The sequence below is a fragment of the Hoplias malabaricus genome, chromosome 6 (assembly GCF_029633855.1).
Source record: "Hoplias malabaricus isolate fHopMal1 chromosome 6, fHopMal1.hap1, whole genome shotgun sequence".
In the NCBI taxonomy this organism is placed as follows: domain Eukaryota; kingdom Metazoa; phylum Chordata; class Actinopteri; order Characiformes; family Erythrinidae; genus Hoplias; species Hoplias malabaricus.
In genome coordinates, this window is record NC_089805.1 from 34,612,150 (window position 1) to 34,632,681 (window position 20,532).

General features: G+C 39.4%; 1 protein-coding gene across 1 annotated transcript in view; it reads right to left on the bottom strand.

Annotated features, from left to right (window-relative positions):
* The window catches only part of csmd2 (CUB and Sushi multiple domains 2), a 340,194-nt gene that overhangs the window by 72,373 nt on the left and 247,289 nt on the right, over positions 1 to 20,532 (bottom strand). The window contains exons 30-39 of the mRNA XM_066674957.1: positions 17,929 to 18,123; positions 16,725 to 16,841; positions 15,741 to 15,854; positions 10,353 to 10,448; positions 9,396 to 9,599; positions 7,014 to 7,138; positions 3,744 to 3,840; positions 2,925 to 3,029; positions 1,465 to 1,583; positions 1,103 to 1,172 (exon numbers count right to left, since the gene is read on the bottom strand). Of these exons, the coding sequence (XP_066531054.1) occupies positions 1,103 to 1,172; positions 1,465 to 1,583; positions 2,925 to 3,029; positions 3,744 to 3,840; positions 7,014 to 7,138; positions 9,396 to 9,599; positions 10,353 to 10,448; positions 15,741 to 15,854; positions 16,725 to 16,841; positions 17,929 to 18,123 (1,242 nt within the window). The remainder of the gene's footprint in view (positions 1 to 1,102; positions 1,173 to 1,464; positions 1,584 to 2,924; positions 3,030 to 3,743; positions 3,841 to 7,013; positions 7,139 to 9,395; positions 9,600 to 10,352; positions 10,449 to 15,740; positions 15,855 to 16,724; positions 16,842 to 17,928; positions 18,124 to 20,532) is intronic.

Consider the following 20,532-nt stretch of genomic DNA (forward strand, 5'->3'; position numbering starts at 1 on the left):
ATGACAAAATGGATGAACCTGCATTTGTAGTTGTAGTTGTATCATATAACTCTGTAAAACAAAACTTAACCAAAAAACAAAACACCATAAAAATAATACAAAGTTTTGCGTAATAGCTTTCTATATTTCGGTTTCAGAAATCTACTTTTATTTAAGGGTGAGATGCCCACCTTCTCACACTTTTCTCTCTGAGTCTACATAGCTTCCAGCCTAACCCACTGATTGATTCCAACGTCACTTTGATTAAAGCCTTGGCAAGGCTCTGTGAATACAGCCCAACAAAGCCCTGGATCCTCAACAGAGAACGGAAAGGTTCAAAATGTACTGTGTGTCTGGACAATCAGGGGCAATCAGGAAACTGCTGATGCCGATAAAAGCCATGAATCTCTCCGGTAGTTCCGCCAATCGTAGCGTGAGACGGAACTAATTAGGATAGAGTAGGTCACAGCCATTATTCATGTTTGTCAAGAGCCATGCACAGCGAATGTGGCACACATGCAATTCTCTCTACCTTGCCCCCCCCACCACACACACACACACATTCTCTCATTCAGAGAGGTGGGTGTGAACCCGCAATGGCCATGGTTTGATTAGTATTTACTGTTGCACAAGGCCTTGGTGTTGTTATTGTGGTGTGAGAGGGTCCCATCTGAGCTGAGGCTGAGAGATGACTGGCCTTGAGGGCATCTTAATGACATGGCAGCCACTCTGGACCTGAGTGCTGATCAACAGACGAACGGGTTCTAATTTATCCAGACAGAGCAGTTGCCAAACAACCTTAAATGCAGTTTCATTTCAAGAGAGATGAAACTATTAGGATCCAAAAATGTAAAAACTTTTTCATGAGGAGTCTTTTGTTGCCTTTGCAGTGCATTGAGCATTAGTAATGCCAATGCCACTAATGTTAAAAAATGCTAAATTAAATTGCAAACTCACGCTGCTGTGTCTGTTTACAAAACTGGAGGACATGCTTTTATCAAGTCAAGGTTACTCGAATCCTTATTCATTATTTAATCGACAAATTCATTTTAATATAACCACTCAAAAAAAAAAGTATTTCTGTCACATTAAGTGTATGGAAAGGCTCATATGACATTTATACCAATGCAAAGTGGTGGAGGGTAATTCCAACGTCGCACCGTTCCTGGCATGCAGGTGATGTGTGAGACTCCCTGCAATAAAAAAAAAAAATTCATTAATACACTGATTGATTTTTTTCATTCTGTCAATATTTCCAACGTTCTGCCTCCTCTCTTTAGCTTCTAGAGCTTTGTAGTTCATGCCTCATTCATAGGGCACTCCGAACTGCACTTTGATCTCCTTTTTTGGCCGTAACCTCTTAGAAGTGAAACTCAAAGCCAAGCCCTCAAAGCATCACACTGTCACATGCAGCTTCAGAGACACTTTTTTCCCCGCTTTCTTTGCATTGAGTAGTTATGTTGGCCACACATAAATCAGGCTCACCTGCAGGGTATATCCAGGATCACACTGGAAGGACACAACATTGTTCATCTGTAAACGATCTCCCACTTTGAACCCATTCATAGGTATAACTGGCTCTGGGCAACTCGTGAGTGACACCGCTGGTGAGGAAGGGGAAATAAAAAAGATCAGAAAGAGTATGTTCAACTCAGTTGATGCTTGGGATCAATGGATTTAAGTGATACATGTTTATATCGTTGCTGTTCAATAAAAAAATAAAATAAAAAAGGTATCACAATTTTTGTCATTAATCAGTTTACTACATCATCAAAACGCAGCAGCTGTCCTTCACACTGTGTAAAAAAATCATGATGAATGGACCAATAGAAATGCTCCAAAATTACATGAAATTATTTTTCCATTTAGAAATTCCATTTTTGGAGATACATATTTTTCATTAGACAGCGATGATATGTGACATCAGTCCATGAATCAACTAAACATATCAGTCAGATTTCCAGAAAAGTTCTGATATTTCGTAAAATTATAAATAAACAAATAAAACAAGAACATTTTTATTTGTTAACTTATTGTTGTTAGTGTAGTTTTTTTGAAAATTTAAACACAATTACAATTTGATGCATTCAACACATTCCACAGTTGAGACAAAAGCATGTTTACCACTGTGTTACATCACCTTCTTCACATCAATTCTTCAAATTATGCTATTTAATCATTTGAGAATGGAGGATACCCATTTTTAAAGTTTTGCAATTGGTAACTTTGCCCATGATGCACCATACACTCTCAGAAAAAAGGTATGGCAGAGGTACAGTATTGGTCACTAAAGGTATGCACAGTGTAAATGTACCTTTAAAGGTACAACAGATGTGTAAAGTCCAGTTCCCTAAAGGTACATTACATTTTCTTCTCCAGAAGGAGAGGGGCATATCTGTAATCTTTACATATATCTTTTAATGTAAACTGTATAAAAGAACAGAATGTAAGTCCTGGAGATGAAATTGGGTGTATGAAATCATCATAATTTTAAAATCTAAAATTAATATAGAATAAGGTACAATTATGTTCCCTAACAAAAAAGTAGAGACATGTACCTCTGAGGGTAACACCACAGTGACAGCAAAAGGTACCACCACAGTGACAGTTTTTCAAACAGTGTAGGAGAAAGATATGTGCTTTTTCATTATTAAAAAAAAAAAAAAACACTTCAATACACATAACACATTTTTTTTGTTTGTACTTTTCTAGGTAAGAACAGTGATTTGTAACACTGAGTTTTAATAAAGTAAGTAAACAGTTTTAAAGTTACAAAACCTATAACTTTCTGCCCAAGAAGCAGCAAAAACAGACTATATTTTACAGAATATACATCTTTATCCTGTTATGTGACATAAACAATTTAAATATATTGGAGATTTAAATTGAGCTTATAGAACTCACATAGGAAGGACATGAGAGCAGTATGATGAGACTGCACTTACTCTTGTACTCCAGCCTGAAGCCAGCTGCTGACACGCTTATATCAGAGAAGAAGTGTAGGTAAAGCTGGTTGGAGGTGCTGTTCAAGAGCGCTGGAACAGAGGTACCTGAACACAAAGCCAACGTCCTACTTAAAGTATGCATATGCTGCAACAGGAATGCTTCCAGACACCGCATTGAATAAACACATTAGCAAACATAATAATACATTTATTATTAGTAGTAGTGGTATTATGTATATCTGAGTATATAACTACGTCAAAATCTATGCAACATGGCTGGAAGTCCAGGAACAAAGCAAGCCCTTCCCCTATAGACTCTGAATCCAGGCTGTGCACACTTTATCTGAAGTGCATTAAGGTCTTAAGACTGCAGTAATTTATTAATTGTTGATTTATTATTCACCCATCTCTCTCTAGGGTATTTGTAACATTTGTGCTTGGTACTGTTCCAGGATCGAAGGAAAACAGCAGCCTCCAAGGTGACATTACTTCATAACAAAAGCGACCCAGAGACATAGCGGTATAGCTGCATTTTATCTACAAACAAGTCATCGTAACCTTTTTAAAAATGCAGCTGGATCTTCCCCAGGCAATTTGATGGGCTGAATCTCAGGATTAATATGTTATTAAAAATAAATTCTACAGTTGGAACAAAAGAAACATCACTCATTGTGAGCAAAATGTATTTACAGTTAGAAACTAGGCTGGCACATGACCTAAGCTTCCAAAGGAAGGGATTTCAAAGCTTTCAAAAGGGTGAGGGGAGTGGGGGTGATGTATTAGCAATTAATCTTCTGGGATGGGGAGGGGGCAGCCCACCTGAGAAGCTGCCCAGCATGGTGTCTGTGTTGTCGCCCCCATCAAACACCTCCAGAGAGTCCCAGTTCTGTTCAGTCACAAAGCTGATCACCTGGATCTGAGAGAGACAACAGAAAGCAGGTCTGGTTAACACACACAGAGAGAGAACCACTGAGCCCTCAGTATGGTGTGAAGTGTCTGGTAAAGACAAAAATAAAGCTTTAAAGTCCATATTTAGTGATCCACACCCTTCAATAGTAAAACAGTTTCCCACTTCACACTCTAGCACTGTATAAGATCTGCAGAAGCCTCTTTTTCCACTGCGTTTTTCAATGTGCAGCCCAGTAAATATTATGGCAGGTATCTATTTTTGCCTCACCCTCAAACAGGCTGAAAAATTGGACGGTCACAGTGGTATGGCTGCGGCTATCGCTGGGAGATTGTCACGTCTGATAGCCCTGCAGTCAAATGCTACGTTTATTTGTGCTTGCCACGCACACTGAATTGGAACTCTTCGGAAGGTGAAGGGGATTTTGGATGAAGGTTTTTACTGCAGCCTGCCCAACACAAACTAAGAGCAGAAGAAATAAGCAAATCCATAAGTCCATTCAGAGAATTTACTTTTCTTCTTTCCATTTTATCTTTCTCCTATTGGCTTCATTTTACACCTTCAGCAACCTCAGAGGGAAAAATGTAAATAAAAATGCTGTATTCAGATGAACTGCTTCATCAGACAGGCCATGCTTATGAAATGTGCCCAATCAATAAACACTTTCAAATTTCAATGGGAAAAAGATCAACCTCTCTTCACATTAGCACCACTTCATCAATAGTTTTCTGAAGCATGCAGTAACATTTCATTCATTATGTGTTTTGAAAACTTTTCATAAATTAAATGGTTTCTTCAGCACTGGACGCATGTGACTAGTTGTAACAGAAAGAGAGGTCAAGCTGTTCATTGATGACCTTTTTTACTTTTCCCACATTAACCTTCCTCCACCTCTGCTACTCACTTACTTACAAGCTTACTCTCCTCTAGTCTCTAAAAGAAAAAGAAACCTGTTTTCACTCTCCTTTCTTAATCCTTCACTCCACATCAGTCCAAATATCCCTCTTTCAGATAAATGGACACTTGTTTAACCTAACATAAATAAGATTTAAACTGTATTAGAGGCTGGTGGAGTTGTTGCCCTAAGCATCTGAGGAAAAGTACACCCAGGTCCTCATGGAGTCTCAGTGCATAAGCATTTTTGTCATGAAGTAGTCAAATTCGTCAAGAGTAAATACTGACTCAAGGAAGTGCAAGTTACTGTGGGGAAAACAAAAAACAAAACAAATAACAATGGACTCTCATAGACTTATTGGAATTGCAAGAAGCAGGATGCCGACCATGTCAATACATTCTATACATTTACTTTAAATAAGTGAAATTATCCCATCAAATTTCTTTGTAAGACTAAGAAAAATAAATCTATCCAATTTTTTTGTCACAGTGGTCCCTATTACATTTTTCTGTATAAAAGTCAAACAAACATGTAAACATTTCTGTAGGAAATCAAACATTTAAACAGTAGTTAAACAGAAATGATTATGATAATTCACTGCAAAATCTACAATATTAAGAAACAAATCATAAGAGGTCATGACAACCAGCCAATCACTAGGGTTTAAGAGAGGAAAATAACATGTAAGCCTCTCTCAATCTCCTGCTTTATATTTGTAAAGGGTTGCCTTCCAGACTTCGGCAGTTGTTGTCTGCATGTAATGATGAGCCAGGTTGGCTGGATGTATGAGCATGAAGCATTTACTACAATTGGCAGGCTCAAGGAAAAACTGGAACAAAGAGGCAAGAGGTCGGACATCAGCCAACAGAATATCAGGAAAAAACACACCCAGGATCAGCACCCAAAAACCTCACAGAGGATATCTAGACCAGGTTTGACTGCACACAAAAATCACAAAACTTGCAGAGGATTACTGGGTTAGGGAATTAGTACACTGATGCTGCTGGAGCAAAACCTTGTATCTCAAAAAAAAACTAATGTAATAAAAATAAATCTTACATGTTCATATTTTTTGAGTTCAACGTAAATGAATCTAGATTTTATTATATGATATTATATGATTTATTATATACTGGAGCATTTCTATTGCTCTGTTAATCATGAAGGGTCAAAGGGTTTTCAAATTATGTGAATAATGTATGAATCTTATTAGCAATGACATTTCAGTAAGAGAAAAACATTTTTGGTAATTTAAATAAAGACAATACGGATAGCCAGATAAAAATGCAGTGTCATGGCTACCTGTGTCCTGGATGGTCCTGGTTAGAACAATCTTAATAGAAAAACCGTGTGGTAAAGGGAAAATATTACACAATAACAGGCAAGGTTGTTTGTCACATTTACTATTAAAAATGATTAATGAAATTAATGAATTGTTATCTTATCTTGTTTTGCCAATTTAGTGATAAAACAAGTGTGGTACATTGAATATATTTGGGCTTTGGTGTAAAGTTTACAATGCTTTACTGCTGAAGTGCAACTACAGAAGACAAGGGCTTACTTGTATTCATACTTGTATACAATGCTTAAGAGTATAAACATTCAGATGGAGGGCAGAACATTTATTCGAGACACAAGGCTTATTAAAGCTAACACTATAAATGCCGGAAAGTGTATGTCATTTTGTCTTATTAAACTAGCAGGTGTAAAATGAAGGTGAAGAAAAGTGAAATGCCTCTGGGTCTGAGGGCGTGTTCCTCAGGGACCAGTATTAGGTCCAAATCTTTAGTAATTCCTCAAAACATATTTTTGTCGGATTCTGTGGGAACTGAGCAAATGTCTCCATAACATTTACTATCTTAAAAACACATAGGTGATGTACCGCAGCTTGTCTAATCTAGAGGCAATGGCCACATTTCCCCTAGATACATGAGTCAAAATGAGCAATAAACTTAATCCCAGCAAGGGAAGAAATGTTTTTAGAGATAGAGGATCCCACACAGCTGCCAAAAAAGCTCAGAGAACTCTTTATAGCCAAGCTTTGGTGGTGCCAGGGAAGTAATACTGGACAGAGTTATGAAGCATGAAGACAGGAATTAAGGGTCATAGAGATGCTTGTCAAAATCCCAGAATTGACGGCAGTTCTACCTTGTGCATGAGATTTTAAACTGTTATAGCTTGCACTGAAGTAAAGAAAAAAAGCAAATTTAAAAAGGAAACAACTTGGAAGTACCTCAGACTTGTTAATAACCCTTCACTGACAGAGATTAAAGGACTAGAAAGGTACCTGTATTCCTGATCCTTCAGGCACAGTGATTTTCCACACGCAGCTCAGGCTGTTCAGGTATGGCTCTGGGTATCCAGGGGACAGTATAGTGCCTGTGCGCTGGGTTAGATTCCCCCCACATGGAACTGCAGTACGGCAGAAAACAAAGAAAAAACACAACAAATGAGAGTCACTGTGATTTACATGGGGAGTGTAAATCTCAGACCTCATAAAAATTTTATTAAGCCTGTCAGCTTCAGCACATATCTTTTAATACGTTTAACCATTTAACCACCAAGTTAATCAACTAACCACTGATAGAATGTCTTTTTTAGAAATTGATGATTTGGTGCACCTTAACAGCTGAAATGACTCGCTGAAATGATTCACATTCTCAGGTCTTAGTTTATTCTTTACCTGGACATTTTCAGCAAGTTCTCTGACACTTTCAGTATTAGACAAAAAAAAAAAAAAAAGAGGTCACTGTTGCCCTTTTTATATCTGTGTTAAAAAATAACCATTAATGACTTTTAAATTATTTACAGCCTAATTAATAACCATGTAACAAACAGATTTTAAACCATTTATAAACCTTTAAAAGTGTATTCTTATTAAAGTGGTACCCATACCTGCATTTTGTGGTCCTGTGGACAAACTGACCATTGAAGAACAGGGTCAAAGCTTGCAAATAATATATGCAGAGCAGCCTGTGGAATTACTAATATCTCCTGTATGGTCAATGGAGCTAAGGCAATGGGCAGTGACTGTAGAAGCAAGATTGTGGTGATAATGTTATGGCTGACTGGTGAATTACGTCACTCATGCAGCTGAATGCTATCCACCATAAAATGGTACACAGATTCACACCTAAAACATACACTTGCCTCCTTCAGGTATCTACAAACCCTACTACTTTTTTACCTCCACCTTGTTCCTGGACTGTGATCATCCCTACTGGAATTCCTGTGACCAAACATCTGGTGGCTGCAGTGGAGCGCACAGGTGAGCATTTGTAGCATCTGCTACATCTGTGCCGTGCGTGGGTGTGTTTGCAGCCACTGAACAGTGTACCTGCAGCATCTGCAGCATCCTGCCTCAGCAAACAGCACTGGAGGCCACGGCTGCTGGCCCACATCTGTGTGTTGCTGCTCGTTAGGCAGCCAGGAGGAGGCATGCAAGACAGTCCCTCTCAGGAGGACAACACTCCAGCCTATTTACCATCGCTCACCACCAGAGTACCAGCGGGGAACAATCTGCCAGATAAAGCACCGCACATATCTAACCCTCTCAGGTACGAGAGGTAAAGAAGCAGATGCAGGGGAAGATGAAAGGCTCACGTACACCATTCACAGTCTACTTTAGTTCTTGGAAATCCAAGGGGAGTGCAGTCATGCTAGGATCTCTCACAGAGTCTGCGGTTGTGATTTATATAATACCGTTACATAATATTTTCCAAATGACATGTTCTGTTGATTTTCGAAGTGAAACACATCCAAAACAATACTTGTAATTTTAGCACTTACTTTCTTTTTATCTCCTGGGTTTAACATGTTGGAAAAAATATATATAAAATATTCCAACATTTGTACAGCTGTGGCCTCAAGGTTAGAGAAGTGAGCATGAAGCCACAGGGTTTTCAGTTCAATTCCCAGGACCAGCAGGAAAACATAAAATCCTCCACCTGCTCCCTGGGCACCGAGGTGGTCGACCTTCTGCTGCTCCGGTTGCGTGTGGGTTCACTGCATCTAGTGTGCGTCAAGTTGCTCACTTTGTGTTCACTAAGGTGGACTGTTTTCATTGAGATAAATCAACAAAAAAGCTTAACATTTGACTAAGAGCACTTGATTGTATCACAGATGAGGTGGTGTATTAAGACATTCATTCATTCATTATCTGTAACCGCTTATCCAATTTAGGGTCGCAGTGGGTCCAGAGCCTACCTGGAATCATTGGGCGCAAGGCAGCAATACACCCTGGAGGGGGCGCCAGTCCTTCAAAGGGGAACACAGACACACACACCCTTTCACTCACACACACTTTTGAGTCGCCAATTTTGGACTGTGGGAGGAAACCGGAGCACCCGGAAGAAACCCACGCGGACACAGGGAGAACACGCCAACTCCTCACAGACAGTGGGAAATGAACCCACAACCTCCAGGTCCCTGGAGCTGTGTGACTGCGACACTACCTGCTGCGCCACCGTGCCGCCCTGTATTAATCTTCCACAAATGAACCTGTGCCCATATCGCTATAGAAGCCAGACAAGAAACACAGGAGTGTGTCTCACACAGGAATGTGCTGTACATTCAATCAGACTGCTAGCTGAGCTCCAGTGCCTGTGGCAGTACATGTGTGCAGTGAAGATGAAAAAAAAAACTGGTGCCCCAGAGGGTTCTTTCTCACCTATACAGCTGGGGATGGTGCTGTTCCACTGGGCCAGAGCATTGGGGACTGTCAGGCACTCGATAGCACTGGGGCCCTCCAGCACATATCCTGCATTGCACTCAAAACGCACCACAGCCCCCACAGCAAAGTTGTTCCCTGTTCGCCGCCCATGCCTCGGCTCCGGGACAGAGCTGCACTGAGTTGCGCTAGTTCTTGGGACGGCTAAAAGAATTAAAGAGTCAACATTAGAATAACTTCTCTGTGCATTTTCTCCAAATATACCAGAAATAACATTTTAAAGAGTCCAGTTTGTAACTTTACTTGAGATTTAAATATCAGAATGTAAATGTAATTCATGATAATGTTATCTGTTGTAATAAATGTTAAGGCTACAATACATCCCCAAGAATTATATTTAAACTTAATGATCCTAAGGTAAAACTAAAATGAAGCTGAATGTGAACTGGAGCAACAGCATTCAAACATGAATACACTTTGCTGTAGACTTCCATTAAGTACATAATGGGAAATGTGCAGGCCCATGAATACAACAGGCTGAGGAGGTGAAAAAACTACAATACTACCACCTCAGTTCCTAAAAGCCAGGTCATCTATTATAGAGATAGAGGGTTAGGACATGCTGTGAGAAAGCCCCCACAGCAGCCACTGAGGTGCACCACATTCACTGTGTCATTTGTTAATCTCTGTGTGAGAGAAAGTGTGTGTTTGTGTTTGTGTGTGTGTGTGTGTGTGTGTGTGAGAGAGAGAGAGAGAGAGAGAGAGAGAGAGAGAGAGAGAGAGAGAGAGCGAGAGAGAGAGAACGTTTAAATAATTCAGGCCCTTCCTCACTTCAGAGACTGCAGTCCTATAAACTGATGGTGATGACTATCTGAAGCCTGTGGGTGGTAACTCTATGATAAAGGTGTAAATGTGGTACCTATAATAAAGGCAAAGAGTGGAGATTTCAAGCTGTACCTTGGTAGACCAAGTGAAAGCCTCTGGAGGTTGACTGTCCTTTAGAGGTGAAACGGATGAGGATCTGGTTGGAGGTGGCGAGAGGAAGAGACTCTCCTGCAAGAGAAGTGGATAAAAATACATAATCAAAAGAAAATATGTCTGTACCACATCAGGATCTTAATAATAACAATAATACTAATAATAATAATAGTTGCAGGTGTTAGGCAGATTAGGTCTGAAGCAGACAGTAGGCAAATGTGAACAGATGTGTTTAACATGAAACTTAAATATGGAGAGAGAATCAGCCTAATATGAGTGGGTAGAAAATTCCAAAGATGGGGAAATTATGGAGAACGTTCGGTAACCCCGGTCTCAGGGTTTGATAAAGAGTCATCATGTTATTAGAGACAGGAAAGTGCAAAACAATGATTAATTGAAACATTAAATCCACTCGCTTTCCCATTTACCCCTACTGTAATGGGTAACACTACACACAGCAGACTAATGTTCAGGTTCCAGGTTGGGCAAGAACATGATGTGACATCACTGTAACAGTCTTTGGATAAGACTCAACAAATCCTCACAGAAACATTCCAACATCTAGTGGTAAACATTCTGAGAATAGGCTTCCACTGCACCACAGATGGATGAACTACCTATTAACCCATTTAATAACCCTTTGAACAAATTCATCAGTATGTCTTTACATGTTCAAGGAAAAATGGGTGAAAACATTTATTTTATGATTGGTCACAACTGTGACCTGTGGGAGGATATGGTGCACATGCATATAACATACATGTACATTCTTGTATATCCTAGCCTAGTACATACCACATTTAAAACTTTGCCATTAGCAGATACCAGCACTTCCACAAGAATGCTCTATTATATTCTAGTGTGAGTATTTAACACACTGAAAACCCTTATAAATACTGAAAGCAATGGTAATAGAACATCAAACATCAACATTGTTTCCTTTGTGCCACATGTATTTAAACATTCATTCATAGTCTGTAAACGCTTATCCAATTCAGGGTCACGGTGGGTCCGGAGCCTACCCGGAATCATTAGGATTAAGGCAGGAATACACCCTGGAGGCCGTCAGTCCTTTACAGGGCGACAAACACTCACATATTCACTCACACACTCACACCTATGGACACTTTTGAGTCCACAATCCACCTACCAACGTGTGTTTTTGGTCCGTGGGAGGAAGTATTGTACATAAGTTCAGAATGTGCATTTAATGTGCAATGACCTGTCTCCCCCTCTTACTCCAAGTCTGATCCATCGCTATCACAGTCACTGAGGACAGCATCTTACTCATTTTGAGAGATAACTGCACTTCTGCATGCCTTGTGTAGATAGTCATTTGGATCCAACGTAATTAGAATTTGACTCAAAGAGAATCTAAAAGAACAGACAGTGTAGGAAGTTTGGTAGGAGAAGAACTATATTTGTGTGTAAAAGTGTATTCTTAGATACACTGTGTTATCCCACCGGTTACTATTGTTACCATGACCACAGTAAACAAAGTTGAGTAAATGAATATATATGTTTACACTAGACACTGTAAATATTTTATGTTTCAAAAACAATTGTCCCCTCTTTACATGAACATACTCTGTTGACCTTTACTTTAGGAGCTTTGATACAACCATCGTGTTCTTGTGGTGCAGCCAGGACATAAACAGTTCTGGTCATGTGACAGTTTACTCTAAACATGTGACACTGCACATATTTCACTGAGACACTTTCTTATTTATATATTTGCTGGAAATGCACTGATATATATTTCAGAAACATATTTAGAGCTACAAAAATAAAAACATTTTTACAGTCACTATTGTAATCGATGGGATTAAACAGAATTACCAGAGTGTCCACAAACATTTGGCCTTACAGTGTGTATCAGTTGTAATTACCTTCTTGGCTGAGTCTTTATATTTCTTGAAATATTACTTGTTGTGGTTGTATTTCATCAGCAGTGCTGGTGTTATTGAGTGCACAGTGCCAATAAAGTGACTCGGATTTTGATCAGACATTGAGCCTGAAATATAAAATTTGATTTATACTAATTACTTCCCCTGCCTCAGGAAGACACAGTGTAATGGATGAATGAGATGTGAAAAAGTGAAAGAAAACAAATGCACATATTTATTTATTATTGTTACTGAGTAATAAATGATTTGTTGAGAACAGTAATTCACCTTATGTGTTAAAATACAATCAGTGTTTCTTGGGCTGATAGTTGGGCTGTTTGGAGTCATTTGTGTTGTGGCTTTCTTCCTAGCTGTGAGGTATTTACAGTATCTCCTCCCACATCTCATCAGGTAGACTCCCCTGCGGATCTCATTATTCAACATATGTTGTGTGTTGTGTATTTGTTTGTGTGTGTGTGTGCGCACATATGTGTATGTGCAAACACGCAGTGGATTAAGGAGTTGGAGCTGTGATTCTATACACACTTCCCTGAGGATAGGTTGGGCATGAGGATAAGAATTATAATTATTAATTTATCTATTTTTATTTTTTGAGAAAGAGCCCAGATTTTGCTCAAAAAGATCATTGCAGCGACCAGAGAAGAGCAAACCTGAAAAACTACAAAATTTTCATGGTTGTGGCACACACTGAGTTACAAAATCACTGCCACCTGAGCCCATGGCATGCTGGGTAGTTATTAGAACAGGCCTCTGTGGGCAGCTGTCAGAATGACAGCTAATAATCCAGAGTGGGGCGAGGCATGGGGAAGCCCTGACTGCTGATTTATTTACACCTGCAGCTTATTTCAGCCATGCTATTATTACCAGCACTACTGAGATGCTGTAACAGCAGATTCATACAGGCTATGAAGGACTAAAATAGACAGACAGTGATGCAATCCTGTATGACAACCACTTCCTGATTTGTTCATTCAGTAAGAGTCAAGCAGTAGTACATAACATACACATCAGAAATAACGAAACATACAACTGTGTCATCATGACCAACTCAACAGATTCACAGCTTCACAGAATTTGTTTTTGCTTTGTGTCAGCCCACACAATACACTCCATACTTTATCATCAAATTCAATGGTTTTAAAAATCTCTTTCTAAGACCTTGTTAAAGGGGACACACACACACACACACACACACACACACACACACACACATATATATATATATATATATATATATATATATATATATATATATATATATATATATAGCAAAGGCCTTTAAATGGTCTCACAGTCTAGTTCTGTAGGCTACACAATCATGGGGAAGACTGCTGACTTGATAGTTGTCCTAAAGACGACCATTGACACCTTATACAAGCAGGGCAAGACACAAAAAGTCATTGTAAAGGGGCTGGCTGTTTACAGAGTTCTGTGTCCAAGCACATTAATAGAGAGGTGACGGGAAGGAAAATATGTGGTAGAAATCAGCATAAAAGCAATAGGGATAACCACACCCTGGAGAGGATTGTGAAACAAAACCCATTCAAAAATGTGGAGGAGATTCACAAAGACTGGACTGCAGCTGGAGTCAGTACTTCAAGAACCATCACGGACAGATGTATGCAAGACATGGGTTTCAGCTGTCGCATTCCTTGTGTCAAGCCACTCTTGAACAAGAGACAGCGTCAGAAGTGTCTCGCTTCCAAAAAGGACTGGACTGCTGCTGAGTGGTCCAAAGTTATGTTCTCTGATAATAGTAAATTTAGTATTTCCTTTAGAAATCAAGGTCCCAGCATCTGGAGGAAGAGAGGAGAGGCAAAGAATCCAGTGTTTCCACAGTCAGTGATGGTTTGGGGTGCCATATCATCTGCTGGTTTTGGTCCACTGTGTTTTCTGAGGTCAACGCAGCCGTCTACCAGGAAGTTTTAGAACATTTCATGCTTCCTGCTGCTGACCAACTTTATGGAGATGCAGATTTCATTTTCCAACAGGACTTGGCACCTGCACAGAGTGCCAAAGCTACCAGTACTTGGTTTAAGGACCATGGTATCCCTGTTATTAATTGGCCAGCCAACTCGCATGACCTTAACCCCATAGAAAATCTATGGGGTATCGTGAAAAGGAAGCATTGCTGCAGTAATTCAGGCAAAAGGAGCCCCAACTAACTATTGAGTGCTGTACATGCTCATACTTTTCACGTTCCTATGTTTCAGTTGGCCAGCATTTCTAAAAATCCTTCTTTTGTATTGGTCTTAAGTAATATTCTAATTTTCTGAGATACAGAAGTTGGGGTTTTCATTAGTTGTTAGTTATAATCATCAAAATTTAAAGAAATAAACACTTTATGTAATGAATGAGTATAATGTAAAAGTTTCACTTTTTGAATGGATTTACTGAAATAAATCAACTTTTTCATGATATTCTAATATTATGACCAACACTATATATGTATGTACTTTCATATATATATATATATATATATATATATATATATATATATATATATATATATATAGGTGCAAAGATCTGAGTGATGACAAACTTGTTACTGTCATAATGGTTTGGTCTGGGCATCTCAAAAACATCAGGGTGTTTCTCAGTATGCAGTGATTAGCACTACATGAGATCTGAAGAAAGACAACCAGTGAACCAGTGTCATAACATCTCAGTACCTGCTGAGAAGCTGTTTCTGCTCACAAAGTGTTCGTTCTTTGCATTTTTCTTTGCATAAAAATTTCCGAATTTCCGATTCCGAATTGGAGTGTGAGACTGAACTCTCCACATAAACAGCAACAATTTACTGATTTGAGTGCAGATGAAAAACAGCAGTGTGCACAGGGGAGATGTGTCACTAGGGACAACGCAGAAGCCCAGAAGCAGGAATGCTCTGATGCTCTGCGTCAGCAGGCACTACAGAGATGGAGTGTGTTGTTTGTCACTATGGGGGTATTAAAATGCGTCAGAGTTGATGCTAACAAGGTTTTTGTCTTATTTTTATTTTATTTTCCTAAGCCAGAACTATTTAACTCCACATTAAGCTGCCTGTTTAACTTTGCCTCTATGAGTCATTAAGTTATGTTGACTACAGAAACCCAGTGTTTTCCCCCTCTCGGCTACATCACGACCTGATAATTAAAGAACCATCCACGCACATTTAGCACTGCTGCTAAACAGCTGGAGACTCAGAAAGGCAAGTTTATAAGGCCCCACTCCACTAGTTAAAACTGCAGGGGAACCAAAAAAAAAAAAAAAAAAAAAAAAAAAAAGATTTCACTGCACATATTGGAAGTAAATTCACAATACGGTTTCTGTCACTAATTCTGTCTCTGATGTGTTAATCATATGTTGAAAGTGACTTTCTACTTTATGGCACACTGTTCAGAAACTGATTTGAATACATAAAAAAAAAAAAAAAAAAATCATTTTAAACTTAAAAGAAGAAAACTGATTGTGCACTGACCTGAATGGGCCCCAGAGAGTGAGCTTAAGACACGGGCATGCTGTGTAGGACCATCATATACCTCCACAACATCATTCAGAGCTGTCTGGAAGAAGGCAAACTGGCTGAACACCACTGTGGAGGACACACACACACACACACACACACACACAGAGAGAGAGAGAGCTTATAAAAACATAATAAGATAAAAACATTTTGACACAGAGCCCAATAAACAGACAGCTGGGAGCATGATGATGTCAGTGGAACATGTAGTACCTAATCACATAGAACCACCTGTGTCTCCTCTATATATCCTGGTGATGACGAACACAATTCCTTAACTGCGAACCATAGAAAAGAGGCTCAGTTTTGAAGTTCCACATGATGAAGCACTTAGCCTTTCCATGGTTCAAAGTCATTAGACTGCGCCTATGAAAATGTGGGCCTTAATTATCTTCATTTCCACACCGCTTGCCTCAGTCCAGAGAAATATGCTTCTGTTTTGAATCGGGAAATGTAGGGACGCTGCAGGGCCCTCCAAATCGCCCAAACGACCTCCACCTTTTATGGATCAGACAACAGCGTCCTGTGGTCAAGTAGCACCTGCTGGGGTGAAATGAGGGATGACCATAATCACGAGCCCTCCAGCAGCCGCTTATTTCTCATTAACCCTCTTCAGCAGGGAGAGGGAGAGGGAAAAGGCGAGAGACGCCATATGATGCAGGGCTTGGTAGCGAAATACAGAGCCAGTCTTTAATGTAAACACTACTTTTTTTGGTTTGTTGTAGATGTGTAGTATCTACAGTGTCTATCCATATATCAATCGATACTGAGCATGCTTTGGGTGTATGGATGAAATAATGTTACTTCAAGGACTCTGAACTTCAAGAACAGTGTGCTTTTATACATCATACTTGTAATATGTAGCAATTACCGTAGCATGGTATTATGCCTATATCAATGAGCCCTAATGTAAATGCAGGTTGGAAGCTTCCTACATACCGTAGTCCTTTGGCACAGTCACAGAGTAGAGACAGGTTCTCCCACTGCTGTAGTTTCCAGGATAACCAGGCGAGAGCACTACTCCTTCCAGTCCAGAGTACTGACCACCACACAGAGCTGAGAGAGGGTGGGGAGGGCGAGAGAGCATTAGACACTAATTTTCTGTCTCCCCATCTCCTCTGCAGTGCTCCCTCATTCCGCTGATCTTAAATTACTTTCCTTGTCTGATTGCTGAGCTCCTCCTGTGGATGTCTCCAGTATTTGCTGAAGCGAGATTGCAATGTTTTTAAAGTGTCTCTGCAGGTTATTCTGCAGAGATGTGACTCTCCCTCGATTTGTGGGAACAGTGCACATTAAAGAACCATATACTACGTAGCTGCCAAAAACCTGTTTTACACTTTCTGTAACAGTATTGATATACATACAACTCAGAAGTTTGTATTCAATGTTCTAATAACGCAAAAGGAAACTCGGTACATGTAAAAGTAGGATAATAATCTAATATGCTAACACCATGCCAAATTGAACTAGAAATCGTATCTCAAATGTGTCCAAATAAATATCCCAGTGGTTATATTTCACTCAAAAAACACTGAACAAAACACCTGCCTTTTGGTCTCTAGTTTATCGCACTTAAATGTAGACTGAAAGTGGGTATTTTAAACAACGAATGTTTTCATATGAAGTGATTCTCAAATTTTGAACAACAGTGTAATAACATGTTTGCCTGAAGAGCGACCACTGCTACATGCATAACAGCCAGGCACATATTGCTGTTTTTGTTAGACATGCAGGTGCAAGAGATTTTCAAAATAAGGCTACAGCGAAAACACATGTTTGAAACAAAGCGATATGGACAAGCAGCAGTTATCTCATTTTGTGGCTTCTGAAATGTGCAAAAATAACTTTTAAATACGTCATGCCATTCCCAGACACTATATTTGACACCGGAGAACTTGCTACAATTTCTAAAATTGTGTCTTCTTTAACAAAATTGTTGCAAAAAAAAACGTGCGCGCAATCTAAATGAAAAAAATACAGATACAGCAGATTTCGTGTAAAATAACTGATTTTCTTTTTGTTTACTTTTACTTAACCGCCAATATGTATTAAATACCTTGATGCTATTTTACAGTACTTTGATTTATAGAATACATATTAGAATGCAAAGACACATTTAAGGATCTGAAGGATCTGATTATACCTATGCACACAGGCTTAGGCTTGTTCCAGCTGGGTTTGCTGTCTGAGCCCATGATACAGGTCAGAGTAGAGTCTCCCTCCAGAGTGTAGCCATTATCGCAGTAGTAGGTGACCGTGGAGCCCAACTTAAGCTCTGTGCCAATGCGTGTTCCGTTCCGTACGAGACCAGGCTCAAAGCAGGACTCTCTGGGGTTTTCTGTGGCAGAAAGAGAGACGGGTGGATGGATTGGAGGGAGACACAAAGGGCAAAAGTGGGTGATTTATAGTTGTTTTGTAAAATCAATGATCTTGCACTGGTACTGAAGCAGCAATAGCTTCAAAGACAGCTAAAGGTCACAGAAGGAACAAATATGTTGATCATTCAAAAAAAAAAATTGAGATTTTGAGATTACACATTATTTCAAAATCAGTGAATAAAAATAAAACCTGTAAAAGAAACACATGTTATATGCTTAGAAACCTATATTTTTTTTATGAGATAGTCCTGATATTTTAGCTTGTCCTAGATCAGGGAGAGGGCTGTGCTGGAGGCAGACAGAGGAGAGATTGAAAGTGACACTCTGCTGGATCGAGGTCTGCTGACTACACACAACAGTCACTCACAAAACGGGCCTCGGTGCAGAGTACTGTGCGAGACAATTTGGGCCCAAATTAGAAATCAATCACCTTTCCTACACGGTCACATGTACAAAGAGAGTGCAGCTTAAACAACACTTTTCTTTACATGCATTTATGTGCTTGCTTTATGATGTGATCACCACCACCCCCCACCCCCTAAATGTTTTTTCTTTATCAAAATCAGAGGCGCTAACTTTATTATGTACCGACTTCTTTTGAGGTGTGCAGGCATCACATTCTTTATGTCTTTATATTTACTAAATCAAAATGTTCAGTGAAAACAGTGCTTATGTTAGTTAACTAAACCTTAAAGAGAATGTACACATCACAGATTCTGATTTTAATCCCAGCATTTCTGGAAATGAAGTCTGTAGATTCACATGTACCAATTCTAGGTAAGACTCAGATCTTATCCATCTGGTGTAAGACAATTGGTGAATAAAATATCAAAATAGAAAAAAAAACGGATTTATTAATTTATTCATTATTGTAAATTAAACTTATTATTATTTTTGCAATTTATAAATTAATTTATATAGTTATACGTGCAAGGTCACCTATGACCCCAATATAGAGCTGTGTAAAAGTCTTAGACCATCTAATACTTTTGAAATGTCATACATATGTATTCAGAGAATACAAAAACACTAATACTGATATAGTGAAAATAATGGGTTTTTAATACCGTTTTTTTATTTTATTAATATATGAGCAGAGTCGAGGAGGTGATTTAGTCTTTTGTTAATACTTTTCAGGGGAAATTCAAACAGATACTTGTGACTGAATGTGGCAATTGAGTTATAAGAAACAAGCAAATAACATTGCACACTTGATTGAGACTGCGGTATAATAAACAAAGCAAAGCGTTTCACACTGTTTTGGTAAACAGATCTCTTGAGTGTTGTACTGAAAATGTGCTAAATTCCAATCAAAGTTCACTAGTAGAGATCAGCTCTGTTGTTAACATGGACATGAACTATGGTGAATCACAATCCTACGTAACTCCTGCTTGTAAGATATCTTACGTTTGAGGAGATTTGAAAAGGAAGAAACTAACACTGACAAACACTAATTCCCAATATTGATATTGATAATATTTCCTTTTATTCCCTCTACTGTCAGTGCTTCTACAAATAAATACCCAGGAAGTCGACAACAAATGACTGTGACTAAACTTTTTATCAACAGCCATGAATCTGGCACAGTGTTATATGAACAGTTGGTGTAAGATCCATGAACTGAAGGGTTAACAGCTAAAGTTAGCCCTTGCCACAGTGGTCAGGTTATAAGGACTGGCCTGTGTCGTCCATGGCCAAGCATGGCCAGCTCTGATACAGGTCTCCAATCTGTTCCATACTGACAGTGGACATTAGCTTGCACCTGGCCTCACTCTGCTAATACACCACAGGCCTGGAGCTGGCCCCTAATTAAGACTGGACAGCAGCCGCCTTGAAGAGTGCCTCGGATGCAAGTGTGTATGTGTGTTTATGGTTTAGCTTTTTCATACATTGTGAGTGTTTGGTCTGGCAGGGAGTAGCAAGATGCAATAGAGCAGCTTTGAGAGTGTGTATGTGTGTGGCGTTTATTTAACTATCGGTCAAGCGTGCAGAGTCTTGGCCCAAATATCACACCTCAGAGGCCAATCAGACCCAGTCGGGGGTTTGTGGAAAGCTGATTGGTCTGTTAAGAGGTTGACGGTGCCTGAAGCCTGATCCAAGAGCACTGGCACAGAAGGGCCAACCAACAAGAGCCAGGGCCAGGACGGCTCCAAAGAAAGAGCAGATAAACAAACCAGCTAAAATGTGTATGTTTACACTGTTTTTCCACATTATTAGTTCATAGTAATTCATTAGTAATGCGATCGAGGTCTGGACATGGAGCTTTCAGAGTGCCACACACTGAGTCCATCTGCTCCACCAGATTGAGAGAATACTGTTCCCCATTCCACTAAGCACAGCTAAAGAGTGCTCTCTAACTGGCCAGCGCC